The sequence below is a fragment of the Lutra lutra genome, chromosome 16 (assembly GCF_902655055.1).
Source record: "Lutra lutra chromosome 16, mLutLut1.2, whole genome shotgun sequence".
NCBI classification, from domain to species: Eukaryota; Metazoa; Chordata; class Mammalia; order Carnivora; family Mustelidae; genus Lutra; species Lutra lutra.
In genome coordinates this window covers 25923468-25946955 of record NC_062293.1, presented here as the reverse complement: position 1 = coordinate 25946955, position 23488 = coordinate 25923468, and the positions used below count along the sequence as shown (strand labels likewise).

General features: G+C 59.6%; 2 protein-coding genes across 5 annotated transcripts; both read right to left on the bottom strand.

Moving 5' to 3' along the window:
* Window positions 1-1221: 1221 nt before the first annotated feature.
* SPATA20 (spermatogenesis associated 20) lies at window positions 1222-9019 on the bottom strand. 2 transcript variants are annotated; one of them, XM_047709160.1, is made up of 17 exons: window positions 8918-8941; window positions 8084-8202; window positions 7769-7948; window positions 7589-7653; window positions 7296-7450; window positions 7068-7211; window positions 6777-6978; window positions 6265-6395; window positions 6060-6164; window positions 5758-5832; window positions 5452-5661; window positions 5177-5369; window positions 4694-4862; window positions 4192-4403; window positions 2688-2887; window positions 1748-1828; window positions 1222-1580 (listed from the first exon to the last, which is right to left on the bottom strand). In XM_047709160.1, the coding sequence occupies exons 2-17, from the start codon at window positions 8158-8160 to the stop codon at window positions 1410-1412; spliced, it is 2370 nt and encodes a 789-aa protein (XP_047565116.1). In that variant the 5' UTR covers window positions 8161-8202; window positions 8918-8941; the 3' UTR covers window positions 1222-1409. The 2 variants fall into 2 exon arrangements, with proteins under 2 accessions (XP_047565116.1, XP_047565118.1); XM_047709162.1 differs by lacking the exon at window positions 8084-8202 and having other exon boundaries at window positions 8928-9019.
* A 2705-nt stretch (window positions 9020-11724) lies between these two features.
* On the bottom strand, window positions 11725-23028 carry EPN3 (epsin 3). Of its 3 annotated transcripts, none has more exons than XM_047708627.1 (10): window positions 22736-23028; window positions 18988-19664; window positions 18030-18148; window positions 17241-17321; window positions 16343-16471; window positions 15318-15405; window positions 14574-14843; window positions 14279-14395; window positions 13911-14147; window positions 11725-13693 (listed from the first exon to the last, which is right to left on the bottom strand). In XM_047708627.1, the coding sequence occupies exons 2-10, from the start codon at window positions 19523-19525 to the stop codon at window positions 13356-13358; spliced, it is 1917 nt and encodes a 638-aa protein (XP_047564583.1). In that variant the 5' UTR covers window positions 19526-19664; window positions 22736-23028; the 3' UTR covers window positions 11725-13355. The 3 variants fall into 3 exon arrangements, with proteins under 3 accessions (XP_047564583.1, XP_047564584.1, XP_047564585.1); XM_047708628.1 differs by lacking the exon at window positions 22736-23028 and adding an exon at window positions 21206-21352; XM_047708629.1 differs by lacking the exon at window positions 17241-17321.
* Between the last annotated feature and the right edge of the window lie 460 nt (window positions 23029-23488).

The window sequence follows — 23488 nt, the reverse complement described above, 5'->3', positions numbered from 1 at the left end:
GAGGGTTTTGCAAACTGCCTAGACTTTCCAGAGCCAGGGCTGGTGCTGCCAAAAAGGCCACCTGTGCTTCACCAGTTCCCCGCTCCCCTCTCACCGCCCCCCAGACCCAGCTCCACTTGCCGGAGCCTCAGACTTCCTGCCCGAGGCTGAGCAGGCTCCAGCCAGAAAAGGGCCACCTGACCTTGTTGGCCAGAGTTCTAATCCCCTCCAGATGGGCCGGTGGCTTGCATCTAGGGCCCAGCTGCCCAGTCAGAGCTGAGCCTAGTCCCACTGACTGTGTGTGGCTGTGTGTGACTGTGTGCAGACCCTGCAGTGACAATTTGGTCTCCGACTCCTCCCCACTGCTGTCATCCCCACAAGCAGCAGCCCCATTCCCCATTCGAGTCTTATCTCTAGCAGCTTCTTCTGGCTGTCTGTTCTACTGAGCCTGGGCACCCCTGCTGCCCCAGAGTCAAGCAGACCCCTGAAGGGTGTGGGGAGGGAGACAGCTCCTTCCCCTTTCCCTGCCTGTCACCCCCATCCCGCTACACCCACCCGGTCTGAAGCACGCTTCCCGCTGCCTTCCCCCAGGTGGAAGCTAGGTGGGGTTTCTGGGGTCTGCAAAGAAGATACCAAGGGGAGGACTTGTGAGCATCTGAAGGCACAGGAGGTGGTCTGAGGAAAGCACCGGCCTCCCCTGCAGCAGGAAGGACTCAGATTTGGAGAAGCACTTCCAACCCAGTAGATGTTCCAAATGACAGAGAACCCTCCTTGGACTGGTTTGTGTGAAAGGAGGGGCACAGACATCTAACCTCCCACAGGGAGGCCTTGCTTGGCTCCATCCTGGGATAAGGCTGGGAGCTGAATGGACAACCCCAAAGTAAACATCCCTGGCCCCGAGAACAGCAGCTCCTGTGATGTACCAGAGCATATGCCAATGTCACCATTCCCTGAAAAATGAACGCTCATTTAAAGCATCCCCCTGCCCCTTTCCCCAGCTTAAAACAGGAATCAGTGGGAAAGGCAGGGCAGGCCCCTTTCCAAATCCCGTAGAGGGCCAGGATTGGCCTAGCCTCTCCAGGGTGAGTCCATACGCGAATCCCCCACCCAGTGGTCATTACGGGCGCCCCTGCCCTGAGTTTCATTAAAGTTACAATGACCACGAACTGGGGAAGCATCATTGGAGAAGGTGGAGGGGTCAGCCGGTGGCCCCCTCTCACAAGCAAGGCGGAGGCCCCGAGATTCCCGCGGGACGCTGTTCGGTTTATTCCAGAGTGGGTGCCCATGTGGGGAGCTGTGAGGGTGGCCAAGGGCCCCAGGTGACAGGGTGCCCAGGGACGGCCGCAGCGTGCGCAGGGCCCTACCAGGCCAGAGTCTCCTGCCAGTGGGGCAGCTCAGCCTCCCACCCTCGCCTGAGGTGGCTGAGACAGTCACTGGTGTAACAGTTTCCGTAACTCGCAGGGCTCCGTGATGGGCATTGAGCAGGCTTGGTCCTCACACACGTAGGCCGTAGCCCGGTCTTCCAGCCGCCGCAGGGTACTAAGGAAGGGCAGCTGGCGGGACAGGAAGCTGGAGGGGTCCCCGTTGGCCAGGATAAGCACCTGTGGGAACAGCAGTGGAGATGGTCCCCGGGGGGCTCTGGGACATGGGCGGGGCCATGTGGCTTTCGGCTCCCAGGCCTCCAGAGAAGGGAATGGTGGAGAGGTACAGAGGGGTGGGGGCTCGGGCAGGGGAGTTGGAGGCCAGGGCTGGGCTCACAGATTCTAACCTTGTTAGGGATGTAGACAGAGTGGACACAGTGCAACAGAGCCTTGGTGTCCTTGGCCTGGGGGTCTCCACAGATCACGATCTGGTCAGAACAGAAGGGTAACTCCAGGATCAGGTGTAGGGAGCTGGCCCAGACCCCAGGACTTCCCCCACTCTCCCGCCACGCTGCACTGTAGCCCCAGGAAGGAGCACAGACCAGCTGCCAGGAGGCTGGCTGCCTGGAGGTACACACACATACCCAGGAACACACAAAGTGACGGGGTCCTACACAGCGGCAGAGATATGAGCACAGGGAGATGCAGCCGGGGGCACAGACCCCAGCGCACCACACACACACATGTGCGCAGAGGTATGCGGGCACACACATGCAAATATAAGCAGGCAAGCCTGAACACGGGTCATGCGCGTGCAGACAGGCAAATGCAGACCGGTAAGCACTCACCAGCGCACACTCAGCAGGCCTGCACACACACAGTCACATGCCCCCAGGGCCACACGCACCTAGATGTGCACACGCAGCAGTAAGGCAAATAGAGACCTGCACACAGATAAGCAGAGACCTGCACACACGCTGGCAGAGCCAACTACACAGACACATGGAGACCTACAGAGAAACACTTCGCCAGCCAGAGCGACCTATACCTAGCCCCTGCACCCCCCTCCCCGCGCCAAGAGCCCCAGTAACAGGCCGTGCCAGAGCCCCGGGCTCCTCAGATGTGTGTGCACTCAGGTACCTCCGCTGCGTAGAACGGTCCTATGGATGTCCCCATGGAGACACCTGCACACACACTCCCAGACGGCCACACACTCCCAGACCTGAGCTCTGGGGGACAGCTCCAGGAGCCCCACCCTACGTCCCCGTCCCCCACTGCAGCTCCAGAGCCCCCTCCCACCCAGGGTCCCAGCACAAGTGCCCTCACCCCCCCCACACACACACATACCTGCTTGAGGGTCTGCTGATGCGCCGAGAGGGCGCGGACCATCTCAGGCAATGCCACGGGGACACGGCGCATGCGCTCAGAGAAGGCGGTCAACAGGCACACACACTTGTCCATCCAGTCTTTGTGTCCCGTAAAGCCATGCAGCCGAAGCAGGTTGTGGGCCGACACGGAGTTGGCACTGGGCTCCGCGCCGTCCTGGTCTGCAAGGGGGGCAGCAGGGTGGGGGCAGTGAGGGAGGGTCGCTAGGTCCCGGGACCCTGCCCCTGGGACTGTGGCCATGGTGGTGGGGGATGGGGAAGGCCACCAGCAACGCTTGCTGAGCTTTCGCTCTCTCAGCCATTTGCTCCAGGGTGAACTTTTGGCCCCCCCAGCTCCCCCATCTCACTGTGGACCCCTCAATCCAGCTGCTCGAGCCGGAGAGACATCGTCCTCGCCCCTCCCCACCCCCCACTTCTAATCCACCCAGAGTCCACTGGGTCTGCGGCCAGAAGGGACCTAAATCCCACTGCTTTCTCCCCATCTCATACTTCCAGCTTGTCCATGGCCAGCCCTCGTCGGGACTGAATGCCACTAACGGCCTCCTAACTGGTCACCCAGGTCCCCCTGCTCCCTTCTGAAGGTCCCTTGTGCACAGCCAGAATGATATTCCTAGACCTTACTGGACCAGATCACAACCTACTTAAAACCCTTCAGAGATTTCCACTCCTTGCCTATAAGACCCTGCAGGGATCCAGCTTTGCCCCCATGGATGCCTCCGCTCTGCTGGCCTTGGCCCCATCCTCCGTCCTCCATCCTCCAGGCTTCTCCTAACTCTTGGCTCAACGATGCCTGTCCCAGGTTTGATCGGACTTTCCCCTAGCTGAGTTGGGCCTCACTGTTGTTCTCTCCCCAGTTCCTTTCACTCTTTTGGCTACCATTTACAAAGCACCTGCTATGTGCCAAGCCGACATTAGACTTTGGGGCTGTGGAAGGAAAAGGAAAATTCTTGCTCCTGAGATGCTTACATTGGAGCTGGAAGAAAGAGACCATGAACAGACCAGGCGCGTCCGGTGATGGGGAATCGTACTAAAGCAGAAGGGGCCCGGGCGCCTACTTCCCGATGGCACTCATGTTGTAACTACGCATCCGTCCCCGCACTCTTGTGTTAGTCCTTACTATCATCTGTTACCGCATTTCCCCTGCTATGCTGTATTTTGTGAGGGTGAGCCTTGCGTGCTATGTGAATCCAAGTCCTTCAGTTACTGCTACCCAGTGTGTTCTACCGAATGGCTAAATCCATCTCTATATCCGCCCTGTAAGATAGTACCAACGTGAGCTCTGTCTCACATATTAAGAAACTTGAGGGTCTGGAATATAATGAGAACAGCTGCAAGTCAGCTGGTCAGTAAGTGGTGGCGATGTGAACCCACACTGGCTCTTTACCACTACATTTCACTTACGCCTCCTTCCCCAGGGAAAACCAAGCCCTAATGGGGTTCACGCCAGCTCCACCCCCACCACTGACCGTCCTTCAGACGCAGGGGCAGACCGGCCCCCAGCTCGGCCTCACTGCAGAAGTAGCCGCCACCTCGGGGGTCCCAGAAAAGCCTGTCTTGCGTGTCCTGCAGCCGCAAAGCCCACTCAAGCCAGGAGCTCTCCTGCGAGGCCTCGTACAGGTCCAGTAGGCCCCGCACTACGAAGGCGTAGTCCTCTAGGAAACCCCAGCAGGGCGGGTTGCTGGGGGGACAGGCATTAGGGAAGGGGCTGGAGTCAGGCCCTGGGAGAGAGCATCTTTCCCAGAGGAGGCCGTTTGCCAGGACCCTCATAATCTCCCTCCGCAGTGGGTGCCTTTAGCCCATTTCCTGGGTGAGTAACTGGAAAGTTAAGGAAAGTCCAGGAAAGTTAAGAGCTCACAGCGAGCGGACGGCAGAGCTGGGATTGGAGCCTACCAAGGGGTAGGGAGAGGGGCAGAGATAGGCCTGGGATGCCCAGGGAGACAAGCCTTCCCAGGCTGCCCCGCCCCTGACCTGTGCTCCACGGTTCCCCCGGAGCCCGCATAGCATGTCCGCATTAGGCGGCCGCTGGCCACGTCAAACATATGCCTCTTCAGGAACTTGGCACCATTGATGGCATAGGTGATCAGCCTCTCCAGGCCCAGGACAGCCCCAGTCACAGCGTAGCCAGACACCATCAGTCCTGGAGTGAGGAGACACTGCTGGTCGTGAGAAGCTAGCCGGGCACTTCCAGGTATGTCTGCCCCAACCCCCACCCCCAAAGACCTAACACCTTTCTGGAGCAATGGGGTGAATGGGTAAGAGCTCTTGCTCCCTGCGCATGACCTGGGGTGGGTCACTTAAGCTGTTCAAGCCTCAGTTGGCTCATCTGTAAATTGGGGGTGATAAACCGGTTAAAGGGAGAATTGGTATCTAGCAGGTTCCTGACATTTACAAGGGGCTTCTCGAAGCATAAATCTGTAAGTGGGAATAGGGTGTCAGGCCCGGCCACCCCACCGTTCCAGGCTGCCAGCATCTTGCTGTCCAGGTGTGGCTTCGGCCGATGTTTCCGGGCCTGGAAGAGCTTCTCCAGCCCCGTGTTGAGCAAGGTCCGGACGGCATCCACGTCCAGGCCAAAGCGGGCAGCGGTCAGTTCCAGCGAATACCGGACAGTCAGCACGTTCTGGCCCTGCAGCTCCCCCTTGGGGTCCTGAGGAAAACAGCCCCTGTGAGAGGGAGCCCCCTCCCCTGCCGTACCTTGGGGCCCCTCCCCTCTCCCCAAGCATCCTCACCTGACTCGGGCTGATATTGCCGGCCTCTGTGAGCCCGTAGTGCTTCATGAGCAGCTGGCCCGAGGTCAGAGGCTCGGTAGCCCCTAGCACAGGCTCAGGAAGGAGCTGCTGAACCTCTTTGACCGTCCACACATAGAAAGCACCCTCTTTGGGCCGCATGCCCCGCTCTGGGGGTGAGTCTGCGTCCTCTGCGCTGTAGAAACCTCCAGACTGGGGGAGAGGAGAGTTGGCCAGCCCCAGTGTTGAGGGCAGCAGAGGCCCCAAGCCCTCCCGCAGCCAGGCCCACCTGCCTCAGTGGACACTCACCCGATGACTCAGGCTTCGAGTCACGTACTGCAGGATGCCTTTGGCGACATCGGAGTAGAACTCGTCACCGGAGATCTGAGGCGGGAGAAAGGAGACTGTAAACAGAGGTCTCTGGGGTGGCCTGGGTACAGAGAGGGCAGTCAGCGTTCTCCCAGGAGGGTGGGGAGGGAGATTGGGCATATGGGAGGGAGTTAGGGCTGAAGTTAAGCAGGGGGCCACAAGTCCCCAAGAAAGCCCTGGAGAGGCAGCCAGAGGTAGGTGGACAGCCTAAGTCTCTGCCCTGGGCTGGGTTCAGGGGTCACCTGGAAGGCCTGCGTATAGGCCACCGCGAGCTGTGCCTGGTCATACAGCATCTTCTCAAAGTGGGGGATGTGCCACTGGCGGTCCGTGGAGTAGCGGTGGAAACCCTGTGCCAGGCAAGACGTGGGTTGGAGGCCGACCCCAGCCTCTGCCCCCCACCCCTCTGCCTCCAGCTGCCCCCTTGAGGGAATGCCCAGTCCCTCTCACCTGTCCCACATGGTCTCGGATGCCCCCATTAGCCATCATTTTCAGGGTGTGCAAGGCCATTTGTTGGGCCCGAGAGCCATCCTGGGTTAGTCGATGGCTGAGCCAGTATGAGAACAGGAAGTTCAGGATCACTGTGGGTACCAAGAGTGCTTGGGTGAGAGCATGGGGGACGCTGGGGGGCAGAGGAATGATCTGGGTGATCTGGAAGCCTTTGGCCAGTCTGGGCTTAGGGATTCACTCAACAAGCTGTCTCCCCAGGACACTGTGGGGGTTTGAAGGTCAATGGCCAACATGGAGGACGGAACTTCGTTACCCAGGTCAGTATCACGGGGTTGCCGCTCAGACCAGAAGTTAGGTTTCACTATAGAGCTCCTGGCAGGTGGGGGTGTAGGAGCTCACTGGTCAGTCAGGAAAGCAGGCGGTTAATGACACAGCCAGGGGTCAGAAGAGATGGGCCGGATGGGCATCAGAGGGCTGGGATGGGGGTGGGGCAGGCATGGGGAGGCACGGACCCGGCGTGGGGAACTTGGGGGCCTCCGCAAAGCCACCATACTCCTCATCATAGCCCTCATCCAGCTGCTGGAAGCAGCGGCTGTTCATGGTGGCGGCAGAGGGGGGCACCTGCCGGTCACCCATGCTGATCTCCGAGCGGGCCAGCAGGGCTGTGGTGACACGCTGACTGTTCTCCAGCAGAGTGTTCTTGTTCTGTTTCCACTGTGGAAGGCAGGGGTGGGCCTGGAGGTCAGCATACACACCCACCCACAGTCCCCACCGCACCCCCAGTTCCCCGGGAGCACACCCACCTGCTCCCGTATCCTCAGCAACACTGTGCGGAAGCCAACGCGGGTCAAGCCATCCTCAGGGGGAAAATAGGTGCCCCCCACAAAGGGCTGGAGGTTGGGAGTCAACCACACATTCATGGGCCAGCCCCCGCCACTGCTGGTGGCCTGTCAGAGAGAGCGACCGTGAAGGGAGCACGGCTTTCCTGTGCACGGAAAGCCCCCGGCCCGGTAAATGGGAAGAGAGCTTACTTGCACGAAGGTCATATACACCTTGTCCACATCCGGCCGCTCCTCCCGGTCAACCTTGACACTGACAAAGTCCTCACTGAGCAGGCGGCCAATCTCCTCATTCTGGAAGGATTCCTCCTCCATCATGTGGCACCAGTGGCAAGTGGAGTACCCCACTGGAATGGGACCATGGTGGGCAGGGAGGGGTACCAGTGTCTGGTTGGAGGTTTCCTGGGAGGTCCCAGGCCCAGACGACCCTTCCCCTATCCACTACTGCTCCTTTCCTGCCATCCCAGGGAAGGTGGCTACCTTACCTGAAAGGAAGATTGGCTTGTTTTCTTTCCTGGCTTTGTCGAAGGCTTCCTGTCCCCAGGGGTACCTAGACCCGGCAGGGTTGGGCATCACTCACTAGCCCCAAGATAGGAGGGTGTAGGGGGCGCTGAGAGCTCAGCTGCCTCCCCCCCAGGGGACAGGGCATCAGGAGTGGTTCTCACCAGTCCACAGGGTTGTAAGCATGTTGCAGGAGGTACGGTGACTTCTCATTGATCAGGCGGTTGGGAACCTTCTGGAGTGTGGATGGGGAGCAGCTGGTCCGGCTTCCCTTCCCTCCAACAGGCATGGGCACTGTACTGCTGACCGTCACACTTCGGTCCTTGTCCCGGGAGGAGCTACCCCTGACATGGGCAGGTGGGTCAAGTGAGGGGTTTCTACCGATACCCCCCACCCTAGGGCCTACCCCAGAGGCCCATACCACCCCACCCTGCCTTCTGTCCCCTCTCCCGGAACCTCCGGCTCCCAGGCCAACCCACCTTTCTGAACCACGGGGGAGACCGTGGCCTTTGTGCTCCCCCTTGTGTTTTTGGGGGGGTGAAGAAAGGTGGCTCATTGGGGGCTCTCTGCCAGGTTAGTCTCCCCCAACCTCTCGGACCTGGCGGTGGGAAGGATGATGACTGTGAGGTCAGGGTGAGTCACAATGGGTAGAATGGTCCTTCAGTCTCCATTCTCCGCCCCCCACCCCTCACAACCCCCCCAACAGAGCCCCTCCCCATGATGGCCGCTCTGAGGGTATTTCTCTGGCAGGCCTGGGTTGGTGATCTGGGCAGGACGTTGCCTGGGGTTGGTGGCTAGACAGGGCAAGAAGTGGATCTGGGACTGGACCGGGTGAGGGGCAACAGGAGGAAAAATCAACACTGGGGGCCTTCTCACTCAACATCCACCCCCTGGGCACTTCTATGAGACCAGACCCCCAGGTGGTCCAGGGAATCAGAAACTGGCTCAGACCTCTGGGGGCTCAGCCTGGGAGCCTGGTGCCACAGGGCAGACCTAAATGACAGGCCCTGCAGCCATAAGGACTGTGACAGATCAGCCCAGGGTGACACGACTGAGGATCCTTGGCCCAGCACTGGGGTTCAAGAAAGGCTTCCTGAAGGTGGTGTCATGAGAGTCCCCGGAGAGCTAGCCCTGCAGCAGGAAGGGACTGGGAGAGGGGAGAAGGAGGGCCTTATTGCCTGGGCCCCGTCGCGGGAACAGACTGGCATGGGGAGGAGGTAGGAGGGGTGGCTGGGCAGGCACTGAGAACCAGTGCAGTGAGGACCCATCCTGGGGCCCCCTGGGCGCAGGACCCGCCACAGCAGCCCACTCACCCGCTGGTACCTGCGGCTCAAGGCGAGGCCCCACCCGGCGCGGGGCAGCAGAAAGCCGCGGCCCAGCCAGGCCCGTGGGCCCGGCATAGCTGCTAGCGGCCGGGGCGGGACGCTGCGGACCAGGAGGGAGGCCCGAAGGCTGCTAGGGGCGGGCCGCGGCACCCACCAGGCCGCGGGCGGGTCTTCGCGAGACTCCGGCCGCCCCGTGGCTGGTCTCCGCGCGCCGCCCGGTGGCTGAGCGTGGGGTGGCAGCCCGGGCAACCCGGGCTCGGGAGGACGCTGGTCTGTGCACAAAACTGGGCGGACTCCGCTAGACCAAAACCAGCTGCTACCTGCCGCCCCCCCCGCCCCGCCCCGGAGGATCACCCTCATGGAAGGAACATGGAGGGTTGTGAGGATGTCAGAGCCGTGGGATGCCAGAGCCTCAGGTCGTTTTGTCCAACCCTTGCCATTTACAAATGAGAAATGCGTGAGCAGAAGGCATGGCTTATCCAAACCCATCTGGCCAGTGAGCTTGGGCTCTGTGGCTCTATCCCAAGGCCTGTGCAAATCCCACCCACTCCAAGAAGGCTTCCCTGAATAATAAGGATGAGCCAACGTCGTGTCCTATCATGTACTTAACACACTTGTCTCATTTGCTACATTCAGCCAATATTTATTGAGTGCCTACTGCCTGCCAGGCACTCTGCTTAGGTACAGTGGTGGGTGGAGAGAGACCAGGCTCCTGCCCCTGTGTTGCTCAGTCTGTTGAAGGAGACAGAAGTGAATCTGACAGCCACACACATGAATGCACAACCACCCACTGTGAGAAGTGCCATGACTAAGTTTAACAAGGAGCCTGGTCGGTGGGAGAGGCGAGGCAGGAGAGGCTTCCCTGAGGAAATCACACTTGTGTAGCAGCTGTGGAAGAACAAGAGGCTGGGGTCTGGAGAGGGTTGTGCTGGGGGAGTCCTGGGGAAGCAGGAAGAATGGATGTGCAAAGGCCCTGTGGCATAGCAGTGAGTCAGGGCTGAGGAACTGGGGAAGGCAGGCATGGCTGCAGAGCAGAGAGCAAAGCAAAGAGAGATGGGAGAGATGATATGAGTTCGGAGGAGGCCAAGCACCAGGTCCTGGAGGGATTCAAGAACTGTGAGTTAGGCATTTTGGTTGTTGATGAGAGAAGAAAGATAGTGAAGGACCCTGATCAGAGGAGTGACCCTACACATTGGAAAGGTCCCTCTGGCTTCCTGGTGGAGAACGGACTGAAAAGAGGCACGAGTGGAAACAAGATTGATTAGGAGGCCCTGGCAGGACCCAGCAGAGGGGGTGGAGGTCTGCACGTGGAGGCAGAGATCATGAGAAGAGTCTTGAGGCCTGTAGAGGAGGAGACATCCTCGGGATTGGCAATGAGAGGCAGGTGCCAAGACTGGTTTGCAGAGCAGGGCTTACCCCAAGGGGTGAGGCCATTTGCTGAGGAGGGGGCACAGAAAGGCTCAGGTGGGGTTCATAAGGTCAGTTTTGGGGAGGTTGGTTGGAGGTGCCCTTGAGATACACGTGTGGAGAGAACGTGGTGAGGAGAGGTTGGTCGGAGGAATTGGGGGGTTCAGTGTGCAGACAGGCAGGCATGGAAGGGCCCATCCAAGGAGCAGCACAAGGAGAGAAGCAGGTACAGGTCTGGGCTCAGGGAACTCAGGGGTGCACCCATGGAACACAGAACCACCAGAGGGTCCAGGGAACACCAGGAGAGGGTGGAGTCCCAAAGGCAACAGGACAGAATTGCAAGGAGGAAGGGTCCTCATGGTTGGATTCTGGGATAGCCAGGTGGGATGGGACAGAAAAAGGCCTACTGGCTTCAGCAATGTGGGCCACTGGGTGGGCCCGACAAGACTGTTCTAGTGAGGTGGAGCTGGCCGCAGAAGCTGACTGGAGTGGGTCAGGAGGAGGAGAAAGGAAGGTGACATAGAGAGGTAGCATGGGCACTTGATATGACGGGAAAGACGGAAAGACTTTCAAGATGGATGAGGCTAATTACAGCAAATATCAAGGGGAAGGATTTGGTTGAGAGAAGGCAATAGACAAGAAGGAGAGCAGAGATCTCTGAGAAGGTTATTGGGGGGGGGGTGGAGAAAGGTGGGCAGGAAGAGGGTCTGGTGGGTGTTCCCTGGAAGGAATGAGATTAAGATCAGAGAACAGGAAGCCTGTGAAAGAATTGAGAGTGATGCCAAAGCCAAAAGAGTGACCATGGGTAAGGGTAGCTGAGAGGTCAAGGTCATCCTCCTAAATAATGGAGTCACGCAGGGTTAAGCAAGATCTGGGTGAGATGGTGAGCCAAGACTGAAGCATGGTGAGAATGAGGTGGAGCCCAGCCCTGGGTGGAGGGCAGGCGGGACTGCCCAGTGCCTCCAGCCTCCAGGAAGGAAGGCTCTGACAGGAAGCAAATGGTCCAGAAGTAGCTATAGCTACAGGGAGCAAGGCTACAAATCTCTTCTTTGTGGGGGTCAGGCAGCACCCCTTGGGAGTCCTCAGGAAAGTCTACAAGGGAGAGCCAGGGTAGAAGAGGAGAGCCCAGATAGGGGAGGGGCAACGGGATAAAGTCAGCGACCAAGAAGGATAGAGACCTCCCGGGTGTGTGTGCCAGAAGCCGGATGGGGCCCTGCCTGACGAGACCAGGAATGAGGGGTATGACGGGCTCATTACTCATGGGTAGTCTCTGAAGAAGGTGGGCCCTGGGCCGATGGACATTGGCCTGGGAGGAGCCACACAGCAACCTCATAAGGAAAGAACTCTTGTTCCCGTTTGACAAGTAAGGAAATGGAGGCACAGCGTCATAGAGAGGTTAAGTAATTTACTCAAGGTCAGGGAGCATAACCACTTATTAGAAGTGATTATTATTGTTAAGTGCAAATCTTGGAGCAGAGTTTTGAACTCTGTCGGTCTGACTCCTCTAAGCAGGTGCTCTTGTCCATCCTGCCTGTAACAGTTACAGCCTCCCTCCCAACAAAGCAAAAAACAAAAAAAAAAAAGTAGCTCCTTTCTCCAGTCCCCCTTCCACTTAAGAAAGTGAGCAGCATTATAGCATTATAGCCCCCCCCCCCCCACTTCGGTGATCTGGACTATGGAAGGCTGTTTTACCTCAGTGACCCAAAAAGGGGGTGGCGGCTGGTAGCAGGGCCAGACCCTGAGCACTGAGGACAAATCAGTGTCAGGAGGTTCAGTGGTGGGAAAGCATTGAGGAGAAAGGGAATGTGGGTGACCATGGTGGCCTCTGGACGAGGTACCAGGCCCTGCCCCTTCTTCCCTTGGTTTCTCAGACCTTACATAAGCCCCTGGGAGGGGTCATGCTCTTTGGCAGGGCTGGGATTGAATTTCTTGCCCTAGTGTAGGAAGGTGGGAGAGGGTAGAGCCAGATTTAAGGTGACTCAGTAAAACAAAGGAACACCAGGGCTCCAGTACTGGGGCTGTCTCCCCACTGAGTTCTAAGCTCCTGGAGGCCGCTTTGCAATTCTTGGATCCCTCCCAGGTGAGCCCGGCACTTTGTTCACAACAGGTCAATATTTGCAAATGAAACCTGGGGCCCAGCCTGGGAGCTCAGGGCTGTGGAGCCAGACAGTCTGAATCCCAGCCCCAAGTCCTTGCTAGCTTTGTGACTTTGAGCATGCCGCTTAACCTCTCTGAGCCTGTTTCCTCCTGTATAAAATGAGAGCAAGACCAAGGGCTATGCACTTGGTTTAATGCTCTGCTGCCCCCGTTCTGAAATTCTTAGTTTGGAACTAGGGCCCCACCTCTTCATTTTTGCACCGGGCCCCACAAATGTTGTAGCCAGTCTTGAGTGGGAATAGCATTATCTACCTCAGACGCCTGTTGTAAGGATTAAATTAAATAATCTGTCTAAAGTGCTTAGCACAGAACGAGTGCGTAAAGAATGGGAACACCTGCGTATTGTTCCCTGCCATGAGATCATCCCCAGTGCTGATCTGTTTTAAATGAATGAAACGAGAGCATGAGTGAGAGCCTGGGGAGCATCTGGAAGCAAAGGTGCCAGGCTGTGAGGGTTGTACGGAAAGTGGGAGCATTTTTGCGCCCCACACTGCGGAGCACTCGTTTCTACGGCAGCTGGAGATTCGCGTTGTGGTCCTGACGCAGCCGCCACGCCTCGCAAAAAGTCCACCGGGTGGGATTTGAGAAAGCGGGCTCCAGTCTTCACCATGCGGGCGTGCTCTCAGCCCCGGGAAGTCTTTAGTCTCGGGCCCCCGGAGCGGCGGAGGGGCGGCGGAGGCCAGGACGGGCGGCGGAGGCCAGGACGGGCGCCTGCGCTGGACGCGGGGCGGAGTCTCAGCCGTTCCGGGCTTCCTGGGGCGGGTCCTGGGGCGAGAACTCCGCCCCACCCCGCCCCGCCCCGCACAGGGTAGGGGGGCTCGCGCGCCTGCGCCGAGGAGGCGGGGGCGGGGCGGGGCTGCGCTCAGAGGAAGGGGTTGGTGCCGGCCTGCGGGGGCGGCTGGAGCGGCCCGGCGGAACCCGACGTAGGCAGCAGTGGCTGCGGCAGGCTCGCGGGCGGCGGCGGCGTGAAGGCGCCCGCCTGCGGGAAGACGCTCAACGAGGCGGGAAGGGTCACGCCGGCCGGCACGCTGCTGAGCGGGAGGGGCAGGGAGGCGCTGTAGGTCATGGAGCCCAAGGGCCCCCCGACCGGCCCGCTGGCCGCCAAGCCCAGCGCCGGCGACCCGGTGCGCATCTGGTTCAGGGTCGGCCTCCCCTGCTCGCCCGCACCGAAGGGGTTGGTTGGGGATGGAGCGCTGAGACCTGCGGAATGAGAGTGGGTGGGGAGCTTGGGGCTCACGAGGGGACACAGCCCTAAATGCGGGTGTGGGTGGGGTGGCGGGGAGGCAAGATCTGGAATCTCAGAAACAGGGAAGAAGAGTAAGATTTTTAGGGCAGGGGCCGGGCTTTGAGAAGAGTGATGGAGAGAGTAGGGGGGTCCCCAGTGTTGAGACCCTGGCGGGGACAAGGGGTATCCTACCTGTCAGGAAGGGGTTTCGGGTCTTTGCGGCCTGGGGCTGGGGCGCCTTGACTAATGAATCAAGGTTGACCAAAGAGGAGGCTGAAGGGCCCAGGAAGGACTCTGGAGTCCGGCATGCTCGGGCCTCTTGGCTGGGCTGGGTTAGCGTCTCCCCCAGTACAGCCAGGTCAAAGGCATCTGGCTCCTTGGTGCCATTTTGCTTGGAACTGGGGATGGGGTCTCCAAACAGGTCCAGCTCTGGAACAGAGATGATAGAACTCATTGGTAGGGAGAGGGAATGGTCACTCTGTGGGGAGGAGAGGACAGCGGTCACTTGTGAGTGGCCCCCTCATTCCCCAGAGCTGTATCATCCCCTGCCTCCTGCTTACCCACGGGACTGCTGGGCTTCCCAGAGGGCAGGGCCTGGGCACACTCTGGCCCCTCCTGGGTCTCTGTGGATACTGGAGGTTTGGCAAATGGGTCAAAGGGTGAGGTACCACCTAGAGCTGGCCAAGGAGGAAGAGGGAGAGGAGGTGGGTTGACAAAAAGGGCAGGCACTGGTCTGACCCCTTTCAGGCAAGCAGCCCTCTTAACACGGACAGGCTGTGCTGTCCCTTGGCACTGGAGGGAGGGGACCCAGAAGTCCTCCAGCCCCTCACCCACACCTTCTGGCCCTCTGCTTACCAGGTGCACTGGAGATCTCCACTGAGGTCCCCCAAGGGTCAGCCCCAGTGTTGGGGAGCTTGTGTTGGGGGGAGTTCTGTGCCCAGAGGTCTGTGGAAGGGGGTCTGGCGGGCAACACTGGGGTCCGGCCCCAGGGCTCAGAGGAGGAGAGCATAGGGGGCAAGTCCCAGGGCTGGCTTCTGGACAGGTTGCTTCCTGAGGCAACAGGAGACCAGGGGTCTGCAGAAGGCCCCCAGGAGGAGCCACTGGGCTCTGTGTTCGGCCTGAGACCTAAAATAGAAACAGCACAGACATGACCTCAGGCCCACCTTTATACCCAGTCCAGGGCCCTTCCCAGTTACCCAGACCGAGTTGGGAGGCTAAGGGTCTCATCTCACAAATGAGATGCTGACTCAGGACTGACCCAGCAAGCTGGAGCCCCTGTTGACCAAGTTATGCCAGGAGCCTGGACTCCCAGGGATGGGCAGTTCAGACCACCTTCCCAGTCAGGGATGGGCTGGGGCCGGAAAGCCAGGGTGACCAGTGGAAATGAGAGAACATCTCTGAGTTTTCCATGAGGTGGGCTCTTCAGACGTGCTCTCGCATTCCTCACTACAACCCCACGTCCCAGAGGAACCTGAGGCTCAGGGGGTGAGTGACTTGCCAATGGTCCTCAGCTATGGGGAGGAGGTGCCAGCAAATGGCTGGAAAGGAAGGGGCTTTCTGGGGCCAGCCTGGGAACATCTTGCAGCCCTGCATGCCCACCTGGGATGTCCCATGGGTCAGCGGAGCAGTGGGTGGAGGGCGGGGCCGGGGTGGGTGCGAAGATGTCTGCCAAGTCCAGGATGGAGGACTGTGGAGTGGGAGAGGCAGCCGTGGCTCAGAAGTGGGTGAGACCAGAGGAAGGGCGGTCCCTGGCCTGTCTCCCTCGGTCTAGCTCATTCTTTCCCTTATTCATTTCACAAACATCTGATGATCCCTCATCTCTGTACAGTGCTTTGCAGTTTATAAAATGTTTCCTCATCCATTTAGTGCCTAATTTTCATAACAACCCTGTGCAGTAGGTCGTGCGGGTAGTGGTGTGCCCATTTTACAGATGTGCCAGCTGAGGCCCAGAGAGTGGAGATGCTTTGCATGAAGTTGCACAGCTAGGGAGAGGGAGAGCTGGGATAAACCCAGGCCTGCCTGAACCCTTCCTCAGTTGTCCTGATCCCCAGCCCATCGGTGATAAAGACAGGTTTTATGACTAGTCTGCCTTCCTAGGTCAGAAACTAGCCACCATGAACATGGACAGAAAGGGGACAGACACACCCTAGGGTTAGCATCCACTGCTTTGGAGGGTAGCTTTGTTCCCAAGAGCTACCCACTCCCCTGTTCTTGGACAGTATGTGTATAAGCCCAAGATACTGTCAGTACCATGTGCCTGCGCCCCCGCCCCTGCCCCAGGTGCATCCACAGCATCACGTAATCCTAGAACACCAGAGGTGGAGCTGTCCAACAAAAGGGGGAAACTGAGGCTATAACAGTGATGTGACCCAAGTCAGAGTGGCAGCAAATCCAGAATCCAGGGGCCTCAGATCAGGATTCTTTGTATCCCACTTTGCTGTCTGCTCAGTCATCAGCCCGCGAGGTCTGGGACTGGGGACTACTGCACCCCTCCACTCCCAGTTTCATTCAATAAATGCCTAAACAGCCCTTACCATATATGAAGTGTGGTTCTAAACTCTACAAATACCAACTCAGTTCCTGTTGCAGGCTCAGTCAGCCCAGGCACAGCAGCCTCCCCCTACCTGGCTGGTTTTCAGCTTCTCCTCCTCCTTTCTCTCTTCTTTCTCTGGCTCTTTGTCTTGCCAGTGGCGGACCGTGGCCCCAGCACCGTTGGCCACAGGGGAGTCATCTCCCCGCCAGGACCTCACCTCCTGCAGAAGGCAAGAGGAATGAGGACAGCATGAGCAGCCCAGGCTGGACTTGAGGGGACTGGAGCTGGCGTTGAGAAGAGTGCAGTGAGAGAGAGGTTAGGCATAGCAGGACCACTGGGTGAAGCGGGAGAAGCCTGGTTAGTGCCTGTGTAGCACCTGCACCAGCCCCTGCACCAGCCTCTGCACTTGCACCTGCTCCTATACAAGCCCCTGCACCTACACCAGCCTCTGCACTTGCACCTGCTCCTATACAAGCCCCTGCACCTACACCAGCCTCTGCACTTGCACCTGCTCCTATACAAGCCCCTGCACCTACACCAGCCCCTGCACTTGCACCTGCTCCTATACAAGCCCCTGTACCTACACCAGCCCCTGCACTTGCACCTGCTCCTATACAAGCCCCTGCACCTACACCAGCCCCTGCACTTGCACCTGCTCCTATACAAGCCCCTGCACCTACACCAGCCCCTGCACTTGCACCTGCTCCTATACAAGCCCCTGCACCTACACCAGCCCCTGCACTTGCACCTGCTCCTATACAAGCCCCTGCACCTACACCAGCCCCTGCACTTGCACCTGCTCCTATACAAGCCCCTGCACCTACACCAGCCCCTGCACTTGCACCTGCTCCTATACAAGCCCCTGCACCTACACCAGCCCCTGCACTTGCACCTGCTCCTATACAAGCCCCTGCACCTACACCAGCCCCTGCACTTGCACCTGCTCCTACACCAACACCTGCACCAGCACAGGAGGCTTGGCCCGCTACCTTCTCATGCTCCTGCCGGCTCAGACGCAGAGCCAACTGCAGCTGTAGATCCTCATCCCTGTGGGATGCTGGGGGGACCGGCTGTGAGGGAGGAAGAGAGGGGTGAACAGGGCCCAGTGCTCCCACTCCCAGGTGGGAGGGCAACATAGCCCGGCAGGGAGAAGGGGATGGAGAGAGAAGTGCCCACCCGGGGTGGGGGTGAGAGGCCCATTCCCAGGCAGCAGGGTGGGTGTGGCCTTCTCCCTGCCTGGATCTGCAACCAGTTTCAAAATCCAGAAGACTGATCCTTTTCTTCTGGGTTCTCTGAGTGCCCCCCCAAAAGCCCTGCCGTGGGAGGTCCAGCTGCCTGCCCAGTCTACCTGAATCCACAGAGGTGATGGCAGAGATGATATTGGGGGGGTGTCCCTGTCCCCCCAAAAGGACAGCTGGTGCCAGGGGTTGTGGGGTCAGTTTATCTCTGTGCCCACTCACTGCTTCCCTTCCATGGGGCCACAGCAGGCCCAGGAGACACACAAGTACCCTCAACCCACTAGGCACTCATGGCCCTTTCTAGGCCCCGCCAGAAGGGACGGGAGGCAGGGAGGCAGTCCCTGCCACAACAGTCGCAGGGACAAGGACAGGCCTGTGCTGTCCTTGGGAGTCAGGCCGGGGTCTTGGGACCCAGAGTGAAGGAGCCTGGGAGTCAAGGGTGCGGGCCTTTGGGGTACCCTTCCTTGCTCCCCCTCATCCACCCCCCATGCCAACCCCAGCCCGGCTGTGGGGCCTCCCAGGCTACCCCAGGGGCCTCACCTTCTCAGCCTCCTCCCGGCTCATGGCCAAGGCCAGCTGCAGCTGCAGCTCCTCTTCTCCCGACGTCTGGGGCCGGGCCTGCTCCAAGTCCGAGGTATAGCGGGGGGATGAGGAGGAGGCTGCAATGACCACACCGGCGGCTTCTGTGACCAAAGAGGTGCCCGTGCCCTCCCCTCCCCCTCCCCACCAGGAAGCTAAGGCTCAGAGAGAGAAACCAACAACTGGCCATTGAAGGCTCCAGGGGGCCAGGCGGCGTGCCTGGCGCTTTGTGTAAGGTTTGCCAATCTGTCCCATCAGAGACTCCCGTCCCTACTTTACAGATGTGCCAATAGCTCAGGGTGGCCTGGCTGGGGTCCTGAGGTAAGGCTCAAAGCCAGGTCCCCTCCTCCAGCTCCTGCACTCTTCCAGTAGGGGGAGGGGGTCCCATCCTGCCTGGGGTCCAGTGAGGGGGGAGGGTTCAAGGTTCCAGTCAGTCAAGGCCACGCCGTCAAGAGTCCAGAACGGCTCTGCAGGCACCCCTGTTTTCAAGGACAGTGCCCTTGAGCAGGGGGTCACGAGGAATGCCCTGATGGAGCACCCAGTGCCATGTGTCTGGGGACAAGGCCAAGGGCATTCCTGGGCTTGGTCTCGCTTGATTCTCACATCCGACAACTGGAGAAGATAAGATTTTCCCTAATTCAGATGAGGAAGCAGAGATTCAGAGAGGCAGCCCTCTAGATCAGTCAGCGGGAAGAGGCGCAGAATATGGCATGTACCAGACCACAGAGCCTGGGCTGCGGCCACCACTTCCCCGGGGCAGCTCCCGGACCAGCAGTTAAGATCCCGCTGTACGGTAACTTGCAGGCCACCCGCTGTGCCAGGCACCTGCCTTCCCTGGCTCCATCCCCCCATCTCCCTGAATGCGACAGTCCTTGGAACCTGGGCCGCCCCCCCAGCCCCAGTCCTGGGGCTCACTCACAGTTGTAGGAGGACGGGGAACCGCGAGAGCGCCCAAGGCCCAGCTGCCCGCTGCCAATGCCCGTGCCCTCCAGCGCCATGCGCTCCTTGGTCTTGAGGGCATGGGTCCGCTCCTGCCGGAGGCGCTCCTCGTCCTTGAGCAAGGCCATCACCTGCTTGACCTTCTCACGCACATTGACGCCCTGGTCCTTGCCATCCCGGTCGATGTACTGGAAGTCCTTGAGCGTCTGGATGGTGTAGAGGTTCTCGCGGCACTGGTGGGCCACCCGCTCAGAGCCCGTCTTGAGCAGGTAGTCCAGCAGTGTCAGCGCCTTGTACACGTGCCGCCAGTTCTTGCCGCTGTCGTTGAGCCGCCGCCACAGCATGCCCATGACCTCTGCGAAGGCCACTGTGTTGAAGGTCAGGTCGGCGATCTCGGACATGAGCGAGCTGGGCGGGCCCCATGGGTCATTGCTGGTGGCCTCGCGCACCTTGATCTCTGCCTCCGAGTAGTTGTGCACGATGTTCTTGACCTGGCGCCGCAGTGCGGAGGTTGTCATGGCTGGGGACTTGGAGATGGGCGGCCCCCGCCCCAGCCGGAGGTGGAGGGCCGAGGGCCACCGTCTTGAGGTCACAGTCTCCAGAGATGGGCCGCCGTGCTCTCAGCAGGGCGGCTGCATCCTTGGGTTCCACATGGGTCTGAGCAAGAGAGAGACAGAACTCAGGGGTGATGGACCCTCCCTGACAGCCACTCGGCCATGGACCGAAGGCCTGGCCAGGGGTCCCCGCGGCCAGGAGCCCCCCTCTGGCTGGCATTTATTTTTATATTTCTTATTTTACATATTATTCAGCAGGCGCTTCTGGTTCCGTGTGCTCATTGCTGGTCACAGTCACACCACAAAGATGAGATTATTACCTCGGTTCACAGATGGGGAAGTGAGGTTCACAGAGCTACCCCGGGCGACACACGTTTCTCCCCCATCCAGCCCTTGCCCTTTGCAAGAGACATGAAAGTCACCCCCAGGAATGCCTGCCTGCCCTGCTCCTGAGGGGCTGTGGCTCCCATGTCTGCCAGGAGCTAGCTTAGGACCTATCCTTTCTAGCTCCTTTGCCCCCACTCTCGCCATTTCTCACAGCATAAGTCTGTGCACCTTAATTCATTCAACACCTAGTTCCTGGGGCCTTCTCTGATCCTGACACTGAGCCAGACCCAGAGCACAAGTCCTGGCCCCCACACATCAAGCTGCAGGGGCACAGACTTGTGCCATGCCCAGGAGTACCCAAGCTAGGAAAATCAGGGGGGACTTCCCAGTGGAGGTGACAGTTGGAGGTCTGAAGGGAAGGGGAAGCGGCAGGGTGAGGAAGGATAGCTCCCAGGGGATACTTGAGCTGGGCCAGAAGCCCGAGAGGAGTCCGGGGCAGGAAGTGGGCCCTGGCCTCTCAAAGAGACCTAGTCACTGCCACCCCTGTAGTACACAGGAGAGCACTGAGGTCAGGGAGGGGACATGGACTGCCTACAGTGGTATATAAGCTGGGCAGAGCTGGGACCAACACCTAGGTCTCTAGAGACAAATGTGATACTTATTGACAGGGTTACTGGTTTTGTAATTAATTCATCTGATTGCTTTATTGTCTTAATTCCATCTCAGCCAGGATGTAAGCTCCCTGAAGGCAAGGCTTGGTCTAAGCGCCCCAAACCTGAGGTCCTGGGTGCACGGCAGACCCCTGATTCCCCAGCCGAGCGGGAAACAGGGTCAGCCTGCTACCCTCCCACCCCCAACTTCAGGACCAGGCCATCTGGGGAAACCAAACTCAGGCTCAAGACAGAAAAAGGCTTTCCCAGGGCCCTACCAGAAACCCAAACCAGAATCCCCCTACCACAGCTGTTTCTCTCATATGGGTATACACACACACACACACACACACACACATACACACCTACACACAGGCTGGACCCACAGAGTGTCCACACCACCTGTGACCCCCCCCACCAGTACCACCACCCATGGAGACTGCACCTCTCCAGTCTACCGTGGGAGTCAGAAGCTGCCTGTCCTGCCCCCCTCCCACAAACTGGACTTCCCCTCCACCCAGCCTGGCTAGTCCTGGGCTCAGGTCAAACCAGCCAGCAGGCCTAGGCCGGCTTCTTCAGGGCCCAGGTGCCTGGGAGAGCTTGGGCCCGGAGGAGGGGATCCCATGGGACACCAGGCGGATGGAATGCTGGCTAAAAGCCTGCCTACCTTCTGTCTGCTGTCTGTCCGTCCAGCCTGGCAGGCCTTCTGTGGGGATGCCAAGGCCAACGCTTGTTTAAGTCCTGCCCTCCCCCTCACTAGTGACTCAGACCCATCTTTCCCTCCCCAACTGGTGGGCTGGAGGGTGGCAAGAGCAAGAAGAAATAATTGTGCCCCACAGCCCGCCCTGAGTGCATGCCCCTCCCAGGGCTGGCCACAGAAACCAGCTGAACCAGTCCGACATCCTGAATCCACCAGCAGCCCTACCAGAGCCTAGCTTCCCCGGCCCTCCAGCCGAGCCTTGGGTACTGGGAGGGGCCCTCAGCATGGACCCTGCAGCCCTGCCTGGACTCTCCTTCTAGAAGGGGGGATGGTGGAGCCTTCTCGGCACACCTTTGCTGGAGCTGGGGGAAGGGAGGGATCAGAAGTCCCAGAAAGGTGCCTGGGCTTCCCTCCCCTAGAGTTAAAAGGGACAAGGTGGGGAGGAAAAGGGGGGCAGGGTGAGGCCCAGGGAGCATGGAAAGGAGGGGGGAGGAAGGGAAGGAATGGGGGAGGGAGTAGCTGGGAGCCCTGCCAGCAGTGTTACAAGCCCAGGGTTTTATCGAACACAATATGCCCAGAAATAAAAGGGAGTGAAACAGAAACCCAGCAGCCAGTGGCAGCAGCGGCAGGCCCGGGCAGGCGGGTATGGAATTACTGCAGTGACCTTGAGCCAGACCCTGTCAGGTGGAGGGAAGGACACTGAGAAGGCAGAGCCTGAGAGGCTCATTCAGACGTGGGGTGGGGGTGGCCTCCCCTCCCCAGAGGCAGGAGGGTAGGGGGCAGAGTGGGGAGGGTTATACTGGGGGGTGGGGACAGGCCACCGGGCACAAGTCTCTGCTCTCTGCTTTATAGAGGGTGCCAAGGAGAACTTTACAGGGGAGAGGAGGTTCTTTTCTAGGAGTGGGGAAAGTGTCAGGGCGGGAAGTAGAGGGCATCCCCGGAGCGGGGATGCAGGGAGAAGGAAAGAGCTTAGATATGTTGAGTCACGTGCAAGAGTTTGGCCAAAGTGTGAGTGTGCCCCACCAGCCCAGAGCGCGCCTCCCATCCTCCACTAAGGCAGCCCCAGCCCCTGCCCAGCATCGGGTCAAAGGGAGCCATGGGCGGGGGTCGAGGGGATGGGAGTGAGTAACTCTTGCCAGTGGATGGACAGGTGTGTGAGCTAGAGCTCTGAGCTTAAGTCAGCCCTGAAGTGGCTGTGTCCTGGGACCCTGGAATGGGGTGGGGGCTGCCCCGGGGCTGAGGAGGAGGGGCGGGCAGAGGGGATGGGAGTACACCGGGGAATGCCACCAAAGATGCTGGCCCCAGGGTAGGGAGCCAGGCCTTGAGTCCTGCTTCCTGGGGGCTGCAGGGAGGGGGAGGGAGGGGCAGCAGGCAGGAAGCATCCAGGATCTTCTGTGGCTCTGTCCTCCTCACCCCTCTCCCTGGGATCTGGGAGGGAGACTAAGCCCCAAGCCTTCCATGAGAGGCACCGCGGCTGCCAGGGAGGGGCCGTCTTACCTCTGGTGCAGGCTCCCTTGGCCCCAGCCCCGGGACCGTGAGCAGCCTCTGCAGTGACCTTCCGACCCGCTCGGCAGGGAGACAGCACAGCCTCGGCAGCGTCCCCAGAGCCATCCACCATGGACCCGCGTCCTGGAGATGCCCACTCTCTCCCAGGAGGCGCAGACCCCTTGGAAGGGTGGCGGCAGGGTCCCCAGAAAGGGCTGCGGCTCTGCCTCTTGCCTGCTGGTGTTTTAGCTGCCCGGCCGGCAGGCAGCACTCCGGGGAAAGTTGCTCAGCTGGCCGGGCAGGTCTGCCTCAGCAGTAACAGGACACAGGAGGAAGCGCTGGGCTTGTTAACCCCTTCCTGCTGGCTGGGCAGGCGGCACCTTCGGGGGTGGGAGGCCTGCCAGCTGGCTGTCCCTGGGAGGCACAGATCCAGAGTCAGGGCTGGTGGCCCACTCCCACCCTGCAGCAAGTTAACCCTTCCCCTGCCTCAAAAGGAAATTGGGTGGGGGGCGCGGGGCTCCAACACCCGCCCCACTCCTACCCATCTCCCCTGGGCCAGGAAGACCATTGCGGGGAGGGCTGGCCCTTTGGTGCATTTGTTTTTTGTGGGCTCCCCCTGGCCCCCTCAGCCACCCTGAAGGGCGCATCCAGGCTCCAGGCATAGCCCCTCTCTGCCTCTGAGAAATGAGTGACCTGCTCTCTCCAAAGCTCCTCCCACTTTCAACTAGAGGATGCTGAAGCCTGTGAGGTTTTTATCAGAAGCGC

What these genes read in the sequence shown, in the direction of transcription:
- SPATA20 (XM_047709162.1), bottom strand. Translation starts at nt 9,004, where the DNA reads ATGCCGGGCCCACGGGCCTGGCTGGGCCGCGGCTTTCTGCTGCCCCGC. An exon ending in TGTATATGACCTTCGTGCAA is followed by an intron (nt 7,212 to 7,295) that starts GTAAGCTCTCTT and finishes TCTCTCTGACAG; the next exon opens with GCCACCAGCAGTGGCGGGGG. An exon ending in GGGGGAACCGTGGAGCACAG is followed by an intron (nt 4,404 to 4,693) that starts GTCAGGGGCGGG and finishes CTGTCCCCCCAG; the next exon opens with CAACCCGCCCTGCTGGGGTT.
- EPN3 (XM_047708627.1), bottom strand. Translation starts at nt 19,525, where the DNA reads ATGACAACCTCCGCACTGCGGCGCCAGGTCAAGAACATCGTGCACAAC. An exon ending in GCCGGGAGGAGGCTGAGAAG is followed by an intron (nt 17,322 to 18,029) that starts GTGAGGCCCCTG and finishes CCTCCCTCACAG; the next exon opens with CCGGTCCCCCCAGCATCCCA. An exon ending in TGACCCATGGGACATCCCAG is followed by an intron (nt 14,844 to 15,317) that starts GTGGGCATGCAG and finishes TTTCTATTTTAG; the next exon opens with GTCTCAGGCCGAACACAGAG.